This window comes from Lepidochelys kempii, chromosome 4, assembly GCF_965140285.1.
Source record: "Lepidochelys kempii isolate rLepKem1 chromosome 4, rLepKem1.hap1, whole genome shotgun sequence".
In the NCBI taxonomy this organism is placed as follows: Eukaryota; Metazoa; Chordata; order Testudines; family Cheloniidae; genus Lepidochelys; species Lepidochelys kempii.
Window position 1 is genome coordinate 68,204,379 of NC_136383.1, and position 19,728 is coordinate 68,224,106.

Consider the following 19,728-nt stretch of genomic DNA (forward strand, 5'->3'; position numbering starts at 1 on the left):
TCACATTTATATTCCAATAGACCCTATTCAGAACTCTTTCAACTAGTGATATACAAACATACACAAAGACATACAATGAAGAATACTAAAATATTATATTTTTGTGCATATCACTGCTGTTTTCTTGTATGCTATTAGTAATGTTGTACAGAATGATATATTTGTTCCTAAACATTTCATAGGAGTAAAAGGCAATACAAAGATTTCCATATATATAAAGGATGCGATTGATATATCCATTGCCTTTTTTTTTAAATATGTTAAAAGAACAGTAAGGTTGCAAAGTCAAAAGTTAGGGAATGCCAGAATAAAGGTTTAATTTGTCTCCTTAGTGTATATGCCTTATGATAGTCTTTAATTACGTGATCATATACTACTTTTTTTCCACCTGAAAACAGGGTCTTACAATAGGAGGTGCCAGTTAACCTTAAGCATAGGCAATGCTACCAGCTCCACCCATAATTACTATAGCCCCAGTAGAAATGTAATAACCATTTCAATATTCCAAATAAAGAAGATACAATCATCTTCTTCCTCCATCCCCACTAGGAAGCTGCAAAAGTCCCTCTACAGAAGTGGTTCTCAACCAGGTGTATGTGTACACCTGGGGGTACACAGAGGTCTTCCAGGGGGTACATCAACTCATCAACATAAAAAGCACAAGTGAAGTCAGTACAAACTAAAATTTCATACAGACAATGACTTGTTTATACTGCTCTATATACTATACACTGAAATGTAAGTACAATATTTATATTCCAATTTATTTATTTTATAATTATATGGTAAAAATGAGAAAGTAAGCAATTTTTTGGTCATAGTGTGACACTCTTGTATTTTTAAGTCTGATTTTGTAAGCATGTAGTTTTTAAGTGAGGTGAAACTTGGGGGGTACACAGGACAAATCAGACTCCTGAAAAGGCAGTAGTCTGGAAAGGCTGAGAGTCACTGCTCTACAGGCACATTGTGGGCTAAGACCTCAAGCTCTGTGTAGATATGCCAAGGATGGATGGAGCCATGGAGAAACAACTTTGCAACATGTGCCCTCAAGACCCAGAATTTCTCCTGGGAGATACTGATCCATGACTCGTCTATTCCCCATGAAAAGGAAGACAGTGTACAGCCACCAGGAATTCAGAAAACAGAAGTAAGACTCTTAAAGGATCCAGGTTGCTGTGTGGGAGAGGAGCCCTGGGAAGCTGAGTGAAGTGGCAGGCCATCTCCAGTGGCAATTGAGGACCCACTCAGTTGCACCATGTCTACACAGCTTGTCTCTTCCCCTTTGTCTGTAATCCCCTGCATTTGCAGTGATGTATATGAGGAAAATTTTACAGAAACAATTTTGCAGTTTACAGCAGACTTTTCCCCTTCCCATGGATTTCTCCATCGAAGGGGAACATTGGGCCCAGGCTGCTATTATTTTATAGGCAAGCTTCTTTACTGTAAATTATCAAGATTTATAAAATTCTAGGAATGCACTGGTAAAAATTTCATTAAGGTGAATATAGTTGCGTATCTCTAAATGGATTTTAATGGGTTAGCGACATGATTATACATTCATTTTAATACACTACTAAACAATTTTAATAGAAGCTTCTGCAAAACAATTCTTACAAAAAAGAAGTCAGGAAAATAAGGTTCAGATGTGTTTCCTGGGGGTTATTGTGCATCTCTTTGCACATATAACTGAAATCAACAGATTTGCCTTTCTTACACTGTTAGGATATAGATATTCAGGGCTGTCTGTAAAGGCCTATACTCTAAGAATTTAGGTGTATTCTTATCACTTGGCTAATTATAGAGGTATAAAAGAAAGAATCAAAATCACTATCTGCTGGTGTAAGGGCCTTCTCTTACTGTGACAGTCTGAGGCCCTGTTCTTAGACTAAGGCCTTTGGCTAAGCAGCAGAGGCAGCCATAAGCTAGGAAGCGAACAGTCACATCCTCACATTCCAAACTAGTCACATTGAAATAAGGTGCTATTGGGCTGTTAGACACTATCAGGACAGGATTGTATTCCTATCACCTTCAGAGAAAGGGAAGTGCCTAAAAAATGTAAAAGGAAACTTAGTTTGATAGCATCCTGTCTGGCAAGAACTCACTTATCAGTAGCTGGGCTGAGAAATCCTCACTTCTGTATTGTCTTGTCATTATAGTTCCCACTTTGCTATTGTTTGCCTGTATAATCTCTGTCTGGTTCTGTGATTGTTCCTGTTTGCTGTATAATTAATTTTGCTTGGTGTAAACTAATTAAGGTGGTGGGATATAATTGGTTACATAATCATGTTAAAATATGTTAGGATTGGTTAGTTAAATTTCAGGAAAATGATTGGTTAAGGTATAGCTAAGCAGAACTCAAGTTTTACTATATAATCTGTAGTCAATGAGGAAGTGGGGGTGTGGGTGTGGGGGGGAGTGCAGGTGGGTGTGGGAGATGGGAACAGGGAAAGTAAGTGGGTGAAGGAATAAGCCCCCTAACATACATTCTGGCCCAATAACCTTGTGCTGTGGGAAAACCCACAGAGCAAAGGAAATCTCTGCAAGGTTTTCATTGTGACAAATTGTTTCCTAATCAGTCCATCAGGAGTAGCATGGCTTATCCAATGCAAGGAAACAGGTTGCAGGGCCTACTCCCAAGCATCCTGCATCCATTGAGAGCCACACAGATCCTGGCTGGGGAAGGAGGGCTGAAAGGCTGCCAGGGACAACTGCACAGGGACTCTCTACCTCCTCATTCGCTCACCATCCTCCAATGCCACAGAATAGCTACTACAGACAGAAGCCTGGGTCCAATGTCTGCAAGACCAGTGAGGGAACAACGTGAATCTTTCAGAACTGCTCATTTTTGCCTCCTCAGCAGAGCCCTGGGACAGAAAACCAGCTGTTGCTGAGTCAGTCTTGTGCCTGGGGATGTGAGGTCTAGATAAGCAGATCCCTTCTGCATATGAATTCGGGGTAGGGGAGCAAGATTGGGTTCATAATTATTATAGATTGTATTTTTTTTAAAATCTACTGATGAAATTTCCTTTCTTACAATCCATTCCTTTTGAAATAGTGCAGTGGTTTAAACAGTATGCAAATAAGAGTTGGTTGTTACAGTACCTTGAAGAAAACAATTACATATTTTGCTCCTTTTTGGGTGAAATCCAGCAGAAAGCATTCAACTAAGTAAAAGAAGGGCAGATATTGTCTTTTCTTGCATAAATACTTGAGAAGCAGGGAATCCCCATCGATCACAAAAAATTCAGACTCCACAAAGTCATTTAGTAAACTGACATACCTGAATGAAAAGAGAAAGAGTATAAGCATAATCTTGCACAAATGGAAATGCCGGGGGCGGGGGGGGGCAGACATTTGATTGCTAAAAGATTTAATTCACTAGAAAACTTGTTTTAAAATCTACAAAATTGAGTAGTATAGGCCAATTCAGAAGAAATCTATCTTTCTTGCCTCTAAAGTCGGTCATAAGCTGCCAACATTCCTCTTCATTTATTCAATGTAATGGAAATTTTCTCACTCTTCAACACTGTGGATGCTATCTAGCCCAAATCAAATTTTATGGCTGCTACCACTCATATCTGTTTCTGCGGAAGCTGTTCCTGATTCTGACAGAAAAGTGTCCCATTGGATACAACCACAGAATGTATAGTGGGCACCATCTTGCCAGACGCCCCAGTTATAATATATAACAATTATATTCATGCCAATAACTTCAGCGAGGTAAGGGAGTTCTTTTAACATCTTAAAAGGATGAATTCTTTCAAGTAGGGAAGAATTTTAAAAGGAGATGAAAAGATATTGAATATTACCTCTTTCCTCAGCCCCAGAAATGTCAGCGTATCCTATTAGCAAGAAGAATCTAATCATGATGGATTCCCTCCAGCAAACCAACAATTAGGGAGATTCTTTCTTCACTCCACTCCTAATATGAAGGCTGCTTATGTCAGGAAGATATAAGATTTGCCTTAGCCCAGCCAGAAAGAAGACTTGGAGCCAGACCTCTTCCTGCTGAAGATCACAGGGAAATGAGGGAAAGATGGCACCTGGGCACTTCTGAAAAACCCAGTAGGATTGTCACCTTGTCACAGGGTGACTGGCCTCTTTAAGAGGGATTAGGTTCAGTGCACCTATGACTAGTCAGCTGCCTGCCAACTGGGCTTAAGAGAAGGCATCTGGGCTGTATAAAGAGCCAGGAAAGCAGTGGAGGAATGCTGCCTGAAAGAGATAGGAAGGGCCTGTGAGCGGTACCTGAAAAGGAAAGGAGAGCCACAGAGACAGATAGGATGCAGCATGGGAGAGCTGCTGGAGGCAGAGAGAAGCAGTGGAGAGCTGGCAAGAGCTACTGGGAGAGAGCTACAGGAGACTTGTGAGAGAGAGGGTGCTAACAGAGATGAGAACTAGTAACAAGAGCTGTTGGGAAGAATAGAAGCTGAAGAAAGATGTTGGGGAGGACTGGCTAGAGCTTTGTGTAAACCTCCCATTGGTGTCAGTGGGCATTCTGCTATGGACTGAGCAGAGTATAGAGTCCTAAATGCCCAGCCCACTGACCATAATTAAAAGTGGAATTCAGTCTCTTTCAGAGAATTAATTTGACACCCCGATCGCCTGATTTTCAATAAACCTGGATGAATAGTGGACAGTCACAGTAAAAGGTACAGTATTATATTATGCTAACAATGCCAACTACTGGATTTAATGGAAACTTTTTCCTAACAAATTATTTTTACATTTATTTCAGTGAAACTCACTGTACATACTTAGCTTGTGACAGGGATTTCCAAATGAATAAAGACAGTTTCTTCAGAAATCCAAGACATTCTCTTTGTTCTAAAATAAACATATGGATTTTACTCAAACAGTTACAAGGGATTCATGTGGTAAGAGAACACCATAAAAATTAGACATTAGCATAAGCCACTGGTTCCCAAACTTGTTCCACCGATACTGCAGGGAAAGCCCCTGGCGGGCCAGGCCAGTTTGCTTACCTGCTGTGTCCACATGTTCAGCCAATCGCGGCTCCCAGTGGCCGCGGTTCGCTGCTCCAGGCCAATGGGAGCTGCTGGAAGCGGCGGCCAGTACGTTCCTCGGCCCACGCCACTTCCAGCAGCTCCCATTGGCCTGGAGCAGCGAACCGTGGCCACTGAGAGCTGCAATCAGCCAAACTTGCGGATGTGGCAGGTAAACAAACCGGCCCAGCCCACCAGGGCTTTCCCTGCACAAGTGGTGGAACAAGTTTGGGAACCACTGGCATAAGCAGCTAACATCTCACCAGGATTTGGGGACTCACGTGTGTCCCTGAGTTCTTTGGAATCTTCTCTATCAGCTTTTGAAACATGTTGCAACTCTTCTTCAGCTCTCAATATACCTGAAAAGTCATGATGGCTTTTATCTTCTTCAACTTCTTTTTCTCCATCTTCTTCTCCATCAAATGGGGAAGAATAATGCTCCAGACTACTGTCCGTGGTCTCGCTCTCTTCATCAGCACTACTGTCACTCTCACTCCCATTCACACTCCCATCTTCCTGAGGATCAGTTTGTGCAGAAGCCATCAGACTTTCTTTTTGGTCTCTAAAAATAAAAATGTATTTAATCGCTAGTCATTAATTTTCAGTAACTATGGTGTGCTCTTAGACTTGGTTCATTAAATTATCCACCTTGCTATTAGAGGTGACTGGAAAATTTCCATTGAATAAAACTTGGGCAAAAAAAAGAAAGCATTTTGTGACTATCCCTGTGAGAATTTTTTCCATTTTCCAACAAACTCTACTCACTATTACATTCTGCAATAATTACTCAACATTTTCATATAATTCAGTTTCCTAAAATTTGTCAAATCTTTTTTCTTCGCACATCAAGTCAGTCATCCTTATTCAACAAGAACTTATTCAACAAGAAAAAAATTGTGTGGCCCTTCAATGGGTGAACAAAAGGGGAAGGGGAGGAAAGGTGCAAGGAACCTCTTCTAATCTTGCACCTTTTAAAGAGGTGCTGTAGTAGCTTTCTTTCTCTGGAGTGCCAGGGAGCTAGGAGGCATGTCCCACAAAACTGTTGCTGGGTTGATTCATCTCTATATTGCCCCATACACAGGGCCATGGCTTATTCACCTAAAGGAATATGGAGAAAAATAAAGCACCAAATCTTGCTTGCTTTACTAACACAGAACTTCCACTGCAGTCAATGGGCTCAGCTATGTAAAATGTAAATCCAGAATAAGGGAAAGATGGTTCTGTACCACCTTTCAGCTTTTTCAATCCTGTGTTGGTCAGGGGCCATTGGGGCTCTGCATAAGAGCAGGGGTCTGCCTACATGCACTTCTTTGCAGGATTGGGGCCTTTTCAACACAAATAGCTTAAAATTACTAAAAATCTCTTTGCTTTTAATGGAGCTACTTGTATGAGCTACTTGTACTTGTATTTGCTCGTATAAATAAGGGTTTGCAGAATATCTTCTAATTCATCCTATGCTGACACATCAGCATAGCCAACATCTCAGTGATTACATTTCATTCACACACACCAAAGACTTATCCAGCCCCCTCCTATCTTACATAATTCCCTATCAACCTATCTTATTTTATTTATTTTATTTAATTTTTTTATTTTATTTATTTTATTTTAATTTTTGAAGATTGTTACTAGAATAAGTTCCACACTACAAATATAGTAAGGAGAATATGTGGCAGGTTTATTACTGCAAACATTTAATGACAATACTTTTTTATGAGAAAATATAACTTACAAATAAAATGCAAACTCCAGTCATAAGAAGGAGAAGAAGAAAAAGGACAGCCAATATTTTCAATAATTGTGATAATATAACACACTAAGATCCAGGAGCATAAGTGTTGGATTCATATATGGTTCCCAAATAGCAGAGTATTATAAGGTTTTTTGGATTTGGTGCAGTGAGTTTCTCCACAGCAAAATAATATCACACCTTATTGATCCTAGTACCTAATGTTATTATTTTCTGATAGATGTATTTAAATGAATAAAAATAACTATTGGTGCCCATCCTACTTTACAGGGTTGAAATTCACCTAGCAGGTAGGCACAAGGTATAAACACCACTTGTTATGTGTTTGTTTAGTGTCTGCAATTTTAAAAAATGGATATCACTGTCTCTTTTATTTTAGTTACCAAAATAAAACAAAAGGAAAAGGAAAATAATCTTACAAATAATGGTTAGTAAATATAAATTTCATTTATAATGGTTTTGCATTAATAAAGCTCCCATCTCCAGACAAGATGCTCAGGGTGTCAAATAAACAATCAAATACAAGAAAACAGTACTTTCAAAACATATGAAAGATAAAAGCAAATAAAACGTATTGTATACAATATTTGCATTGTTACAGCCAGAGGTGAAAGTAAGCCGGTACAGTACGGTACAGCGTACCGGCAAGAGCCAATACGCTGTGCCGGACCGGACTGGGTTCCCCAGGCTGGCGCTTTAAAGGGCCCCAGGCTCCCCACAGCCTCCTGAGCACGACTGCTGGAGCCCCGGGGTAGTGGCGGCAGGGCTCCAGCGCTGATTTAAAGGGCCCGGAGCTCCGCTGCGGTAGCGATGGCCAGAGCCCAGGCCCTTTAAATCGCCCCGGGACTCCCAGCTGCCTCTGCAACTGGTAGCTCTGTGGGTGATTTAAAGTCCCTAGGGCTCCTAGTCACAGCCGGAGCCCTGGGCCTTTAAAGGCCCTGCCTCTTCTGGTTGAGGCCATGCCTCTTCCAGTCGAGGCCACGCCCCCTGCTTAGGACTCCGGTGTACCGGTAAGTCCTTTAAGTTACTTTCACCCCTGGTTACAGCTATTTTTAAAATATCATACACAAATCAAGTACTATATCTTATATGGTTATCATAACAATAAATTTGAACTGTAATAGCTATAATCTAATTTGAACTGTAATAGCTATAATCTGTACTTAGAATTTGTACTGTTATAACTACTTTTAAGATATCATACAAGTCAAGGACTACATTTTTATGTGGTGGTTATCAATTTTAAATATGAACTTTAATATTCATTATCTTTAGAAGTACAAAGTTTATAACTAAAGAGCTTCACAACATTCTATGTATTTGGTAATAATAAACGGCAGAAAGTAGATTAAAAGCTTTGATTTTTTTTTATTTTTTCATTTATGTGGAAAAGCTGGTTTTAGGGATCTTTTAAAAAAATCTTTAGTGTCCCCCTCTAAGGACTGATCCTCAATTCTTTGCACCCCAAAACTCCCACTGACTTTGTCAGAAGAACATGGGTTCCAATTCAGCAAAGCACTTACACAAATGCATGAGTACATGGGTAGTCCACTAACTTCAGAAAGTTTAAATATTTTGCTGAATCTGATATATTTTTTTCTTACATGCAACCTTTCCAGCAAATGTCATTGGTTGTTTGTACTGTGCCTAGCACAATGGGGCCCCAATTTTGTCTAGGACTTGTGGGCTACTGAAATACAAAATACTAGTAACTGCCCACTGAACTATGGTAATGTTGAGCAAAGCATAGAATCATAGAATAATAGGACTGGAAGGGACCTTGAGAGGTAATCTAGTCCAGTCCCCTGCATTCATGGCAGGACTAAGTATTATCAAGACCACCCCTGACAGGTGTTTGTCTAACCTGCTCTTAAAAATCTCCAATGATGGAGATTCCACAACCTCCCTAGGCAATTTATTCCAGTGCTTAACAACCCTGACAGGCATTCACTATGTTAGACATCCAATCACTGCTAACCTTCTTGGTGAAAACCAAAACAAAGAATATTCAGCTCCTCCACAAAACACTATGACTCCATATATGTGGTCTTTTATGTGTATGTCTTCAGACTGTGGGCCCACCTACTATTTACTCAGGAAAAACTCCTTTTGACTTGTCAGATTTTGCTTGAGTATGGCATGGAGGACTGGACCCTGCACAAAGCCTTCTGAACAGGGACCACCCACTATTAAGCACCATGTACTCACTATTCTGTCTAACTAAAAAATTATACCACACAGAGAGCTTTGGTTTACACCTATAAAGTTTAGCATCATGGAGCTAAAAGAATACATTTCACTGAGTATTTGTTTAAAGTGGAATAAATGTAAAATTAAAAAGATGTTATACCGTAATGAATAATACAGTATGACCTCAGAGTTACAAACACTAGAGTTACAAATTCGAACTGAGCAGTCAACCGCACACCTCATTTGGAACCAGAAGTATGCAATCAGGCAGTAGAGACAAAACAAACAAACAAAAAACCCAGATACTGTATAGTACAGTACTGTGGAAAATGTAAGCAACTAAAAAAATAAAGGGGAAGTTTAAAAAGAAGACTTGACAAGGTAAGGAAACTTTCTGTGTTTGTTTCATTGAAATTAAGACGGTTAAAAGCAGCATTTTTCTTCTGCATAGTAAAGTTCAAAGCTGAAGGAAGTCAACGTTCAGTTGTAAACTTTTGAAAGAACAGCCATAAGGTTTTGTTCACAATTACAAACATTTCAGAGTTACAACCAACCTCCATTCCTGAGGTGTTTGTAACTCTAAGGTTCTACTGTAGTTTACAAATATTCCACTATGGAAAGAGATAGTACCAAATACAGCATTGCCTTCTTGCAGAATCAAGAAACATATAACACCACAGTGTTATCGAAAAGAAAAGAAAAGAAAAGAAAAGAAAAGAAAAGAAAAGAAAAGAAAAGAAAAGAAAAGAAAAGAAAAGAAAAGGCCTGTTTCAAATAAATAAACAAACGGTATTAATAAACTTCATATAAATAATTCACAAATATAAGGTAGAAAATCAAGTGGGTCAAATAAATGTTGCATCTAGTCAACTTCAGCAAGCTTGGCAGCCTGTGCATGCCAACGAGATGAGTTTGCAGAGCAAGTATTGCTCTCTTAAACAAACCGCACTGAAAACAAACCAGGATAGTAGGTATCATTGTCTAATATCGTAAACAACTTCCGCCCTGCCCTTCGAAAACAAAAGGCCCCGCGGTGCTCCCCGGTCGGGGTCAGGTCTACTCTGCCTTTTACAGCGCTGAGAACGCTGCTAAACGCAACACTGAAGAGTGAGGCACAGTGGCCCACTAATCGCAGCCCCTCTTCCAGCAGAGGCAGGGCGGAGGCGAACCCCGCCGGCTCCATGTGAGGAGCAGCAGGTGAGAATGGGCAGCGGCCGGCTCAGGTTGTGCCCAGCATCCCTCCATCGCCAGCCCGAGCTCAGGCGAGCGGTCCTGGCACCCCCTCCTCAGTCAGGGACAGGTGCGGGCATCCCCTCCCCGAGCGCAGGAGGCAGGTCCCGGCGCCCCGCAGCTCAGCCCCCGGCACAGGTCCTGTCTCTCCCCGCTGCGCTCTGTCTCCCGCCTCGCGCCCGCTCCTTACACTTTTGCTCCCCGCGACCAGCGGCTGAGGACGCGGCGAGCCCGGCATCCCGAGAGGGGCAAACGAGCGCTCTTTATAGCCACTGCTGTCGCCGCCCCCGCCGAGCTGCCGCGGCCTTTGCTCCGACTCCTCTCGAAAGCACCCGGGACCAGTTTGGTCCGCTGGCGCCGCTCCCGGCTGCTGCAGGCGCCCGCCCCGCCCGGGGGAAGGAAGGGGAAGACACCGAGACAAAGCCCGGACGAGCCCCCAGTGCCCCCAGCCTTTGGCTGACTCTGAACGCAGACCCAGGCCTATGGTGCCGAGCCGCTCTCCCTTTCTTATCACAGCAGGCGGAGTCAGAGCCGGATCCCCCGGACCTGTGGGGGCGTCAAAACTTGGACCAAAATTGTGCCTTATGGTTCAGTTTCTATAATATGCCCAAACAAAACATCAGAGCCCAATATTATCCCAAGTCTGGTCCGCGGTGCTGAGCCTCATGGACCAGCCTCTAGATGTCATGAGGTGAGTATGGTATAAATAGCTATGTGGATTAGATAGTAGACCTGTATGTTGCAGCTATTCCTCCACATTTCTATAATAGGCCAAACCAAACACTGAATCCTTATTTCAGGGTGTTGCTGGTTCAGGATCTGAATTTTACACCTCCAGAACATGCCTACCTGCCGACATTTGAGATAGGGAAATGGGGACAATTGGGGAGAGAAAATGTAATTTAAAGAGAAGAGGAGCTTTCTGAGGAAAAGAGTTTTAAAAAATATTTTTGTAACTCATATTGATTGTCACTTCTAAATACAGTAGTAACAATTAGCGTATATGATTTAAGAATTGTGGGGAAATTGCATGTCATGGAGGAACACTCTCTACACCTAAACTTTCTAAGTAATGCAAGTCTCACAGCTCCCAAGAAGAGGAAAAGAATAATGCAACTAAGGCACATCAGTCTTTCAAGCACCGTTTTGGTTGGACCCAATATAGAGATAGTGTTAGGTTCTACCCATTATTATAGTGTTAGGTTCTACCCATTACGAGTTAGACAGTGATATCCTTCCCCATATTGAATGGAATCTTACACCTATAAGGTACTGTTCAACACGTGGAAGGATATCACAATATGACCCTATAGAAATAAGGGCTGACTACAAATTTCAGGTCCAGATTGGGGTTCAGATTAAGAATCCCCCCAGATCTGGGTGGTTTTCGGTGGTAGAGTCTGGTTTTGGACCACCTCTATTACTAGTGCTATTAATGACAGGTTTCAGAGGAACAGCCGTGTTAGTCTGTATTCGCAAAAAGAAAAGGAGTACTTGTGGCACCTTAGAGACTAACCAATTTATTTGAGCATGAGCTTTCGTGAGCTACAGCTCACTTCATCTGATGAAGTGAGCTGTAGCTCACGAAAGCTCATGCTCAAATAAATTGGTTAGTCTCTAAGGTGCCACAAGTACTCCTTTTCTTAGTGCTATTAATAATTCTTCTGTGCCCTAGGCATTTTACAGTAAAGACAGATAAGGGCCCTGCTGTGAATAGTTTACAGTGATGTGAGTGAGGATAGCAAACAGTAGAGAGGTAGTGAGGAAAAGAAGGACAAAGGTTGTAGCAATTAGATCACGGGATTTCATGGTTTTAGTCCTGCACTCTTCCTGATGGTTCAATTAAAAGTACTTTTATATAATATATTAATCATTATTGACTCATGTATTGGGATTATTGCCAAAAGGTTAGTCTTAAGGAAAAAATTGATTCCTAGTTGGCAGGTATGCCCACCTTAAATCCCCTCTGGCATAAGCGCCGACTCCGTGGGTGCTCCGGGGCTGGAGCACCCACAGAAAAAAAATAGGGGGTGTTCAGCACCCACTGGGATGACCAGCTGTTGGCAGCCAGGGATCAACTGTTTTGCGGGTGCCTCGGCAGATGAGTTGTTTCCTAGGGGCAGCCTACGTGCAGCTGTGATCAGCAGTTTGGCGGGTAGGCTCAGATCAACTGTTTCCCACCTCTCTGCTCGGGCAGGGGCTGAGTGAGTCTCACAAAAAAAAGACTTAGGGTTAGGCATGAGCAGGAGTGCTGGGCTACCAGCAGCAGCACAGCCAGCCCTTGCTCGCCTAGGGCTGCCCCACACCTCTTGGGCTTTTGGCCATGACGTCCACCTGTATGGTTGCTCCCTGCCAGCCAGGCTCCACTCTGGCCACAGCAGGCATCAGGTGACCCAAGGGAGCCCAGCTAGGCTAGGGTTGGGTGCAGTGGTGGGTTAGGGGGAGGAAAAGCCTTGGACCCTGGCAGGAGCTGCACTGGGGGGAGTGGGAGGGAAGAGAAGCCCCAGACCCCGGCAGGAGCCGCGCTAGGGAGAAGCCCTGGCAGGAGCCACGCTGGGGGTAGGGGGGGCGTGGAGGAGAAGCCCCGGACCCTGGCAGGAGCCATGCTGGTGGGGGAGGGGGAAAGAGGAGAAGCCCTGGACCCTGGCAGGAGCTGCACTGCGGGGGAGAAGCCCCGGACCCTGGCAGAACATGTGGGGCTCAAGTCCCCGGCTCGGGAGCCCCAGCAACCCTAGTGGCAGAAGCTGCAGAGCTAAAGCCCTGATCCCACTCCTTGCGGAGCTGGACTGAGTCCCTCTCTCTCCCATCCCCCCTGGTGAGCTGGCTCTCACTCTCTGGCTCTGGAGAAATACACCCCAAATCTACCAACATTGGTATCTCCATTTCCCCCATCATCACACAGCCATGAATGAATTTAGCCTAGGAGGCAGGGTCAGCAATAGCCCCATTTGGCAGGTGGGATCTAGGGCACACAGAGGTGAAGTGACTTTCCCAAGGCTAAGCAGGGAGTCTATGGCAGAGCAGAGAATCAAATCCAGAACGCCTGAGCCTGAGGCCTGTGCATTAACCACTAAGGGAGGTGGGGAGCAGAGAGAGATGGGAAAAGGGACATGGGTGGGAAGCAAGAAGAGGGAAACAGCTGGAAGGGGAGCAAGGACTTAGAGAAGAAACAACAGAAAGGGAAAGGGGCAGGAAGAGCGAAAGGAAGGGAAAGGAGAAAGGGGCAGGGAGAGGGGAAAGACTCTCCACTGCTTGTCCCTCCCATCCACCTTCTTCCCACAGCCATCAGTGGCCTCAGATCCCAAACAGGCCCTAAGCAGGAGTGAAGCCCAGAGTGAACGTAATGTCTTTAAATTGGGATGTTAGTGAAGACAGCTTGTAGCTGAATGTAATGATTTTAATATACTGTAATTCATCATTATTAATGATATATTTCATTACTATTTTAATAATGATTACATTGTTAAGATGCCAATGATAGACACACATTCAATAACAGAATATGAAAGAAGAGTATAAATATGCTGAAAATTGCCAGTTTTGGCGGGCGGCTGAGCCCCCCAAACACAGACACCTCACCTTCAAGGCAGTAGGGGTCAGAAAGGAGTGAGCAGTGGGCAGGAGATGCTCAGGGGAGAGGACCTAAGGGGAGGGGGCAGAGCGGGGGCAGGAAGAGGTGGAGTGGGGGAGGGGCCGGAGCCAGGATGGGGCATCCACCGGCAAAACCAAAAGTCAGCACCTATGCCCTCCGGGTCCTGCCCAACCAGACTTCAAACTTCAAAGGAAGTTTTTTTTTAATAAGAATTGTTCCAAGCAGAAGTCTTTTCAGGGTTTCTGAAAACAGCTTTTTCTATGTCATGTAACTTGTAGTCTATAACACTGAGTCTGCAGCTCTGTGAAGGCATCAGGAGCCACAGGGAGTAGTGCTGCAAGTGTCATGAAGAGTTCCTCAGAGATAGTCTGGGAGCCTAATGTAGTGAAATCTCATTGTATTGGGCAAGTTAGTGATAGAAAAGTAAGGGAGGCGTCATTTGATTTGTAAAATTTGATTTCTGCTGGAAATGGCCCAACTTGATGATCACTTTAGATAAGCTATTACAAGCAGGAGAGTGGGGTGGGAGGAGGTATTGTTTCATGGTCTCTGTGTAAATAGTGTCTTCTGCAGTTTCCACAGTATGCATGCGATGAAGTGAGCTGTAGCTCACGAAAGCTCATGCTCAAATAAATTGGTTAGTCTCTAAGGTGCCACAAGTACTCCTTTTCTTTTTTTGTAAAAATTGTTAGAGAGCTTATTCCTTCACTCTCCCACTTCCCTGGTCCTTCTCGCATGAACAGAGAGCAACAATACCCGAAGTCCGAAGGTGCAAACAATTCGATGTTTATTGGGGTGAACTTCCAGCGAGCTTAAATACAAATTCCTTTTTCCTTATTTTCTAATCCCAACTTACTTCCTGTTTGCCCCTAATTTATATAGTAATATTCTTAGCTATACCTTAACCAATCATTCTACTGAAATTTAACTAACCAATCCTAACATATTGTAACATGATTAGCTAACCAATTATATCCCACCACCTTAATTAGTTTACACGCAGCAAAATTAATTATACAGCAGACAGAAACAATCACAGAACCAGACAGAGACCATGCCAATAAAGACAGGTTTCAGAGTAACAGCCGTGTTAGTCTGTATTCGCAAAAAGAAAAGGAGTACTTGTGGCACCTTAGAGACTAACCAATTTATTTGAGCATGAGCTTTCGTGAGCTACAGCTCACTTCATCAGATGCATGCCGTGGAAACTGCAGCAGACTTTATATATACACAGAGAATATGAAAAAATACCTCCTCCCACCCCATTGTCCAGCTGGTAATAGCTTATCTAAAGTGATCATCAGGTGGGCCATTTCCAGCACAAATCCAGGTTTTCTCACCCTCCACCCCCCCACACAAATTCACTCTCCTGCTGGTGATAGCCCATCTAAAGTGACAACTCTTTACACAATGTGCATGATAATAAAGTTGGGCCATTTCCTGCACCCCTCTCCCAAAAACCACACACACAAACTCACTATCCTGCTGGTAATAGCTCATCCAAAGTGACCATTCTCCCTACAATGTGCATAGTTAAGGTGGGCCATTTCCAGCACAAATCCAGGTTTTCTCACATTCCCCCACCCCCATACACACACAAACTTACTCTCCTGCTGGTAATAGCTTTGGATGGGCTATCACCAGCAGGAGAGTGAATTTGTGTGGGAGGGTGGAGGGTGAGAAAACCTGGATTTGTGCTGGAAATGGCCCACCTGATGATCACTTTAGATAAGCTATTACCAGCTGGACAATGGGGTGGGAGGAGGTATTTTTTCATATTCTCTGTGTATATATAAAGTCTGCTGCAGTTTCCACGGCATGCATCTGATGAAGTGAGCTGTAGCTCACGAAAACTCATGCTCAAATAAATTGGTTAGTCTCTAAGGTGCCACAAGTACTCCTTTTCTTCATGCCAATAAACAATAGCAAAGTGGGAACTATAATGACAAAACAATACAGAAGTGAGGATTTCACAACTACATCTATAAAGACATAAGAGTTTCCCAGCTGTGTCTATTGATAAGTGAGTTCTTACCAGTCAGAAAACTATCAACCTCAATTTCCTTTTACATCTTCTAGGCACTTCCCTTTCTCTGGAGGTGATAGGCACTATCAGGACAGGACTGTATTCCTAACAGCCCAATAGCACTTTCTTTCAATGTGACTAGTTTGGAATGTGAGGATGTGACCAGTCGCTTCCCAGCTTATGGCTGCCTCTGTCGCTTAGCCAAAGACCTTAGCCTAAGAACAGGGCCTCAGACTGTCACAGTAAGAGAAGGACCTTACACTGGCAGACAGTGATTTTGATTCTTTCTTTTATACCTCTAACTAGCCAAGTGATAAGAATACACCTAAATTCTTAAAGTACAGGCCTTTCCAGACAGGCCTGAATATCTATATCCTAACAAAAATCTACAGAATCATAATTTCAGTGGTGTCACCCTCAGTGGTGTAGCAGAAGGACTTGCTGTCCCTCAGCTCCAGGTCCTCCAGGGGGTGGAAATTTTGATAATACAATGTCATCAGAAATGGGTTGTGTTAGGGTTTTCAGATACCTTTGTCCCACAACCACAATGTACGAAATATGGCAAACCTAGAACAATTATGTAGATATGTATTTGAGAAAGTGTTTAAAAATCAACTTTTTAAATTATTCTTTAACTCAGGCATGCATTGCTTACATAAAAAAGACATTGACCTGTGGTAATCCTAGGGAAATTAACCTTGACATGTAGGACTGAAAACATTTGTGCATCAAAGTCATCATTAGTGTCATCTCCACACATCACACTGATCTCACACTCACACATGTCCATATAAGACAGGCTGTCAAACATTTCCATGGTGGTGAGTATCTGGTCTTTGCACACAAGCATTTGATTAGCCGAAGGATTGATATTTCACATACAACTGGTGTGATTTATATATATTTATACATATAACATAGTCCATCCTCCAAGACCCATCCATGCCTGATAAGGGAGGGTAGTTTTGGATGCACTCGATCGTTCCAGAGCCATTCCATTGTTTGATAATTTGTCCTATTGACAGGAGGTATAAATGCACCCATGGTTGATGGCAATTTTTCTCCATTTTTCTGCTTCTTGGAGAACATCCACCAGCATAGCTCTGCAAGTGTTGTAATACTGGTCTTAAAATGGTAAACTTGGCATATGAACACCTCCTGTGCACTTATGGCCTCATCAGTGATTGTCTCAATTGTTAGGAGCAACTTCATATTGAGGAGAGAGTCTTTGAAGGCTGAATCAAAGTCAACCTTCCAGTAGTGTCACATGCTAAAAGGGCATGGAAACCTGGCAGGACAATGGCTTTTAATGGTCCAAATGAAAGAAATGCATCTCTGAGGAATATACTGTAATTTTGTTTTCCAGCAACAGGCACAAAAAACACAATCTTGAGGAAGTCTTGAGTAGCATCTCACAGAAAACACTAGAACAGCTATGTCTTGTGCAAAAATCCAAACTTTAGTAGCATGTCTATCTGTGGCATTGATTGCATGCAAAATAATTTTAGTGTCATGGGAACTATGAAGAAACTCCACTAAACAGTGTGAGGCAGCAGATACATTATGCCATGCAATGATGAAATTCTTTGAGAAATTGTTGGAATGCTCAAGCATTTTTCCTGCAAGGTACACAGTAAACTTGTCTTTTGTGAGAATATGAGACAGTAGCTTCTTCATTGTGACATTGGAGATGTTCATGGAGTCAATGATTTTGTATTGGATAGGTGCAATACCATTGAGTCTCTTTTTTTTGTAATATTTTAATTGATTCCTCTGCATACATGTCAAACACAAGGTAGACTTCTTCTTAGCACCAGAATTTTCTCAATAGCCTCATAATAAAGTGTTCTGCCAAATCTCAGCAAGTGTTAGTTTCTAGTTTGTCTAGAGCTTGTACTTCAGCCATACCATCCTTGATTACTGTGCTGACAGGCCTCTGTTGGTCTAAGGTACCGGTCATGTTGTTAATAGGTGCTGGCTTAGGAAGACCATGCAAGATGTGGATTTGTTTGCTTTTTGCCTGGCACATATGCATTCATAGAATCATAGAATATCAGGGTTGGAAGGAACCTCAGGAGGTCATCTAGTCCAACCCTCTGCTCAAAGCAGGACCAATCCCCAATTTTTGCCCCAGATCCCTAAATGGCCCCCTCAAGGATTGAACTCACAAGCTGGGTTTAGCAGGCCACTGCTCAAACCATTGAGCTATCCCTCCCATTGATCCATCGCATTTGAATTTCAATCATGTCTGGTACCACAGAGAACTCACACTTTCCCAAAGTCTCACATAGATCAGTGTCCTGCAGAGATCTGGTGTGAGATCACAACCAGGAATGAACAATGACCTGTCTGAAGTTAGCTCTGAAATAGTCCTTGCCACCGTCACTCTGATACTTTAACTATCTTACCACTGAAGACTGCTTTCATCATGATATTAATTAGCTCCGGTCCATCATACATGAATGGGTTACCAGTGCAAATAAGCTTATCCTGTAGCTTTAAAATGGTCCCTTCCTGGCATTTAACAGCATCTAAGGAGTCTAGATGGTGTTTGGTTACTTCTAGGGAAGTCATCCCAGTCATGCTTAATATTTTGTTCGAAATTCAATAGAGCTCTGTGTTAACCAGGAACTCAGATCTTGCCTATGGTTAACTGGATGTGCTCCAGGTTCCACATCTCAGAGTCCCCACCCAACAGACTCACTCCCCGAAACCACATGTATCAATGGAGAGAAAACTAAGGGCATGGTTAACTATAAAGCAAATTGGTTTATGAAACAGTAACTTATAGGACCCCCAGCAAAACAATACACAAAGGGCACACAGATACAGGTTGACACAACAAACTGACATAAAGTCAAGGTACCAAACCCATGAGGACAAAGGAGAATTTACTACAGGTAAGGTACAGTGGTACACAGCATACAACACCAGGTTCAAAGGAATGGACCCACAACAGAAGACATCACGGATAGAATACATCAGGACAGCAAGGTGAGAACACAGGAGTTCAGGATACAGGTAAGATAGGAATCAATCAGGAAGTGATAGCGGAACTATGGAGTTTGGATCTTCTTCTGTGGTCTTCTGTAGATCCCTCCAAGTCTTGGCTAGGACATGTACTGCACTGCCACCAGGAAGGACAGCTTCTCCTCTCGGGTGCAGCAGTCTTTTATGCTCTCCTGTTACTAGGCAGAACACAGGCCATGTGACCCTTGCTCTTTCCCACCTTAGAGAGAAAAAGGCGCCAGTTGTCTCAAGAAGGTCACCAACATGGTGCACAAACAACTCCTTACGAACAAAATGGCAAAGTGCCTAAACAAAATTGAACTTGTAGTTTTCCATCTTCATCTGGGTTTGTCAGGTTGTGCTGGCATTTTCAACTTTTTCCCAATGCTTAATGTACTTCCTCCCCAACCTTGCCAAATTCAGTTTATATGTGCATTTCTTATAGCATGCAAGGTGACACTGAGCATTGTGTTTAACCAGATCCTTTGTGATGGTGTTCTCCAAAGATACAGCTACTAGTCAGTACTCTTGTCTCCCCATTGATACCTAAAAATTATCAAGACCAGAGTAAAAACAAGGATTTTGTAATAAATTATTTTTGGACTGTAATTAATTCTGTTATGAAATGTATGCTATGTAACTATGTTTGTGGATGGATTCCAGTAGTTTCTAGCCAGATGCTGATGTCTTAACCTGTACTTACGCATACGGGAAACTGAGGATTTCCTGGACGAAACTCAGGATAGGCTTCTAGGGGCACAAAGCTCTACAGATATAGAGCAGGTTGCACAGAGGAGCCAAGAGGCCAGTGAAGAAGCTTGGCAACATGTGACCTCCAGAAGAGGTAAGCGGAATGTCCGGGTTCCAGTAACACAGACACAGGTAACTAACCGCTTTCATGTTCTCTCCACAGGTATCGTTGCGG

General features: G+C 42.8%; 1 protein-coding gene across 1 annotated transcript in view; it reads right to left on the bottom strand.

Annotated features, from left to right (window-relative positions):
* Positions 1 to 10,616, bottom strand: part of LOC140910510 (putative ATP-dependent RNA helicase DDX60) — a 78,831-nt gene extending 68,215 nt beyond the window's left edge. The window contains exons 1-4 of the mRNA XM_073341568.2: positions 10,367 to 10,616; positions 5,270 to 5,568; positions 4,758 to 4,827; positions 3,103 to 3,280 (exon numbers count right to left, since the gene is read on the bottom strand). Of these exons, the coding sequence (XP_073197669.1) occupies positions 3,103 to 3,280; positions 4,758 to 4,827; positions 5,270 to 5,549 (528 nt within the window). The 5' untranslated portion in view covers positions 5,550 to 5,568; positions 10,367 to 10,616. The remainder of the gene's footprint in view (positions 1 to 3,102; positions 3,281 to 4,757; positions 4,828 to 5,269; positions 5,569 to 10,366) is intronic.
* Between the last annotated feature and the right edge of the window lie 9,112 nt (positions 10,617 to 19,728).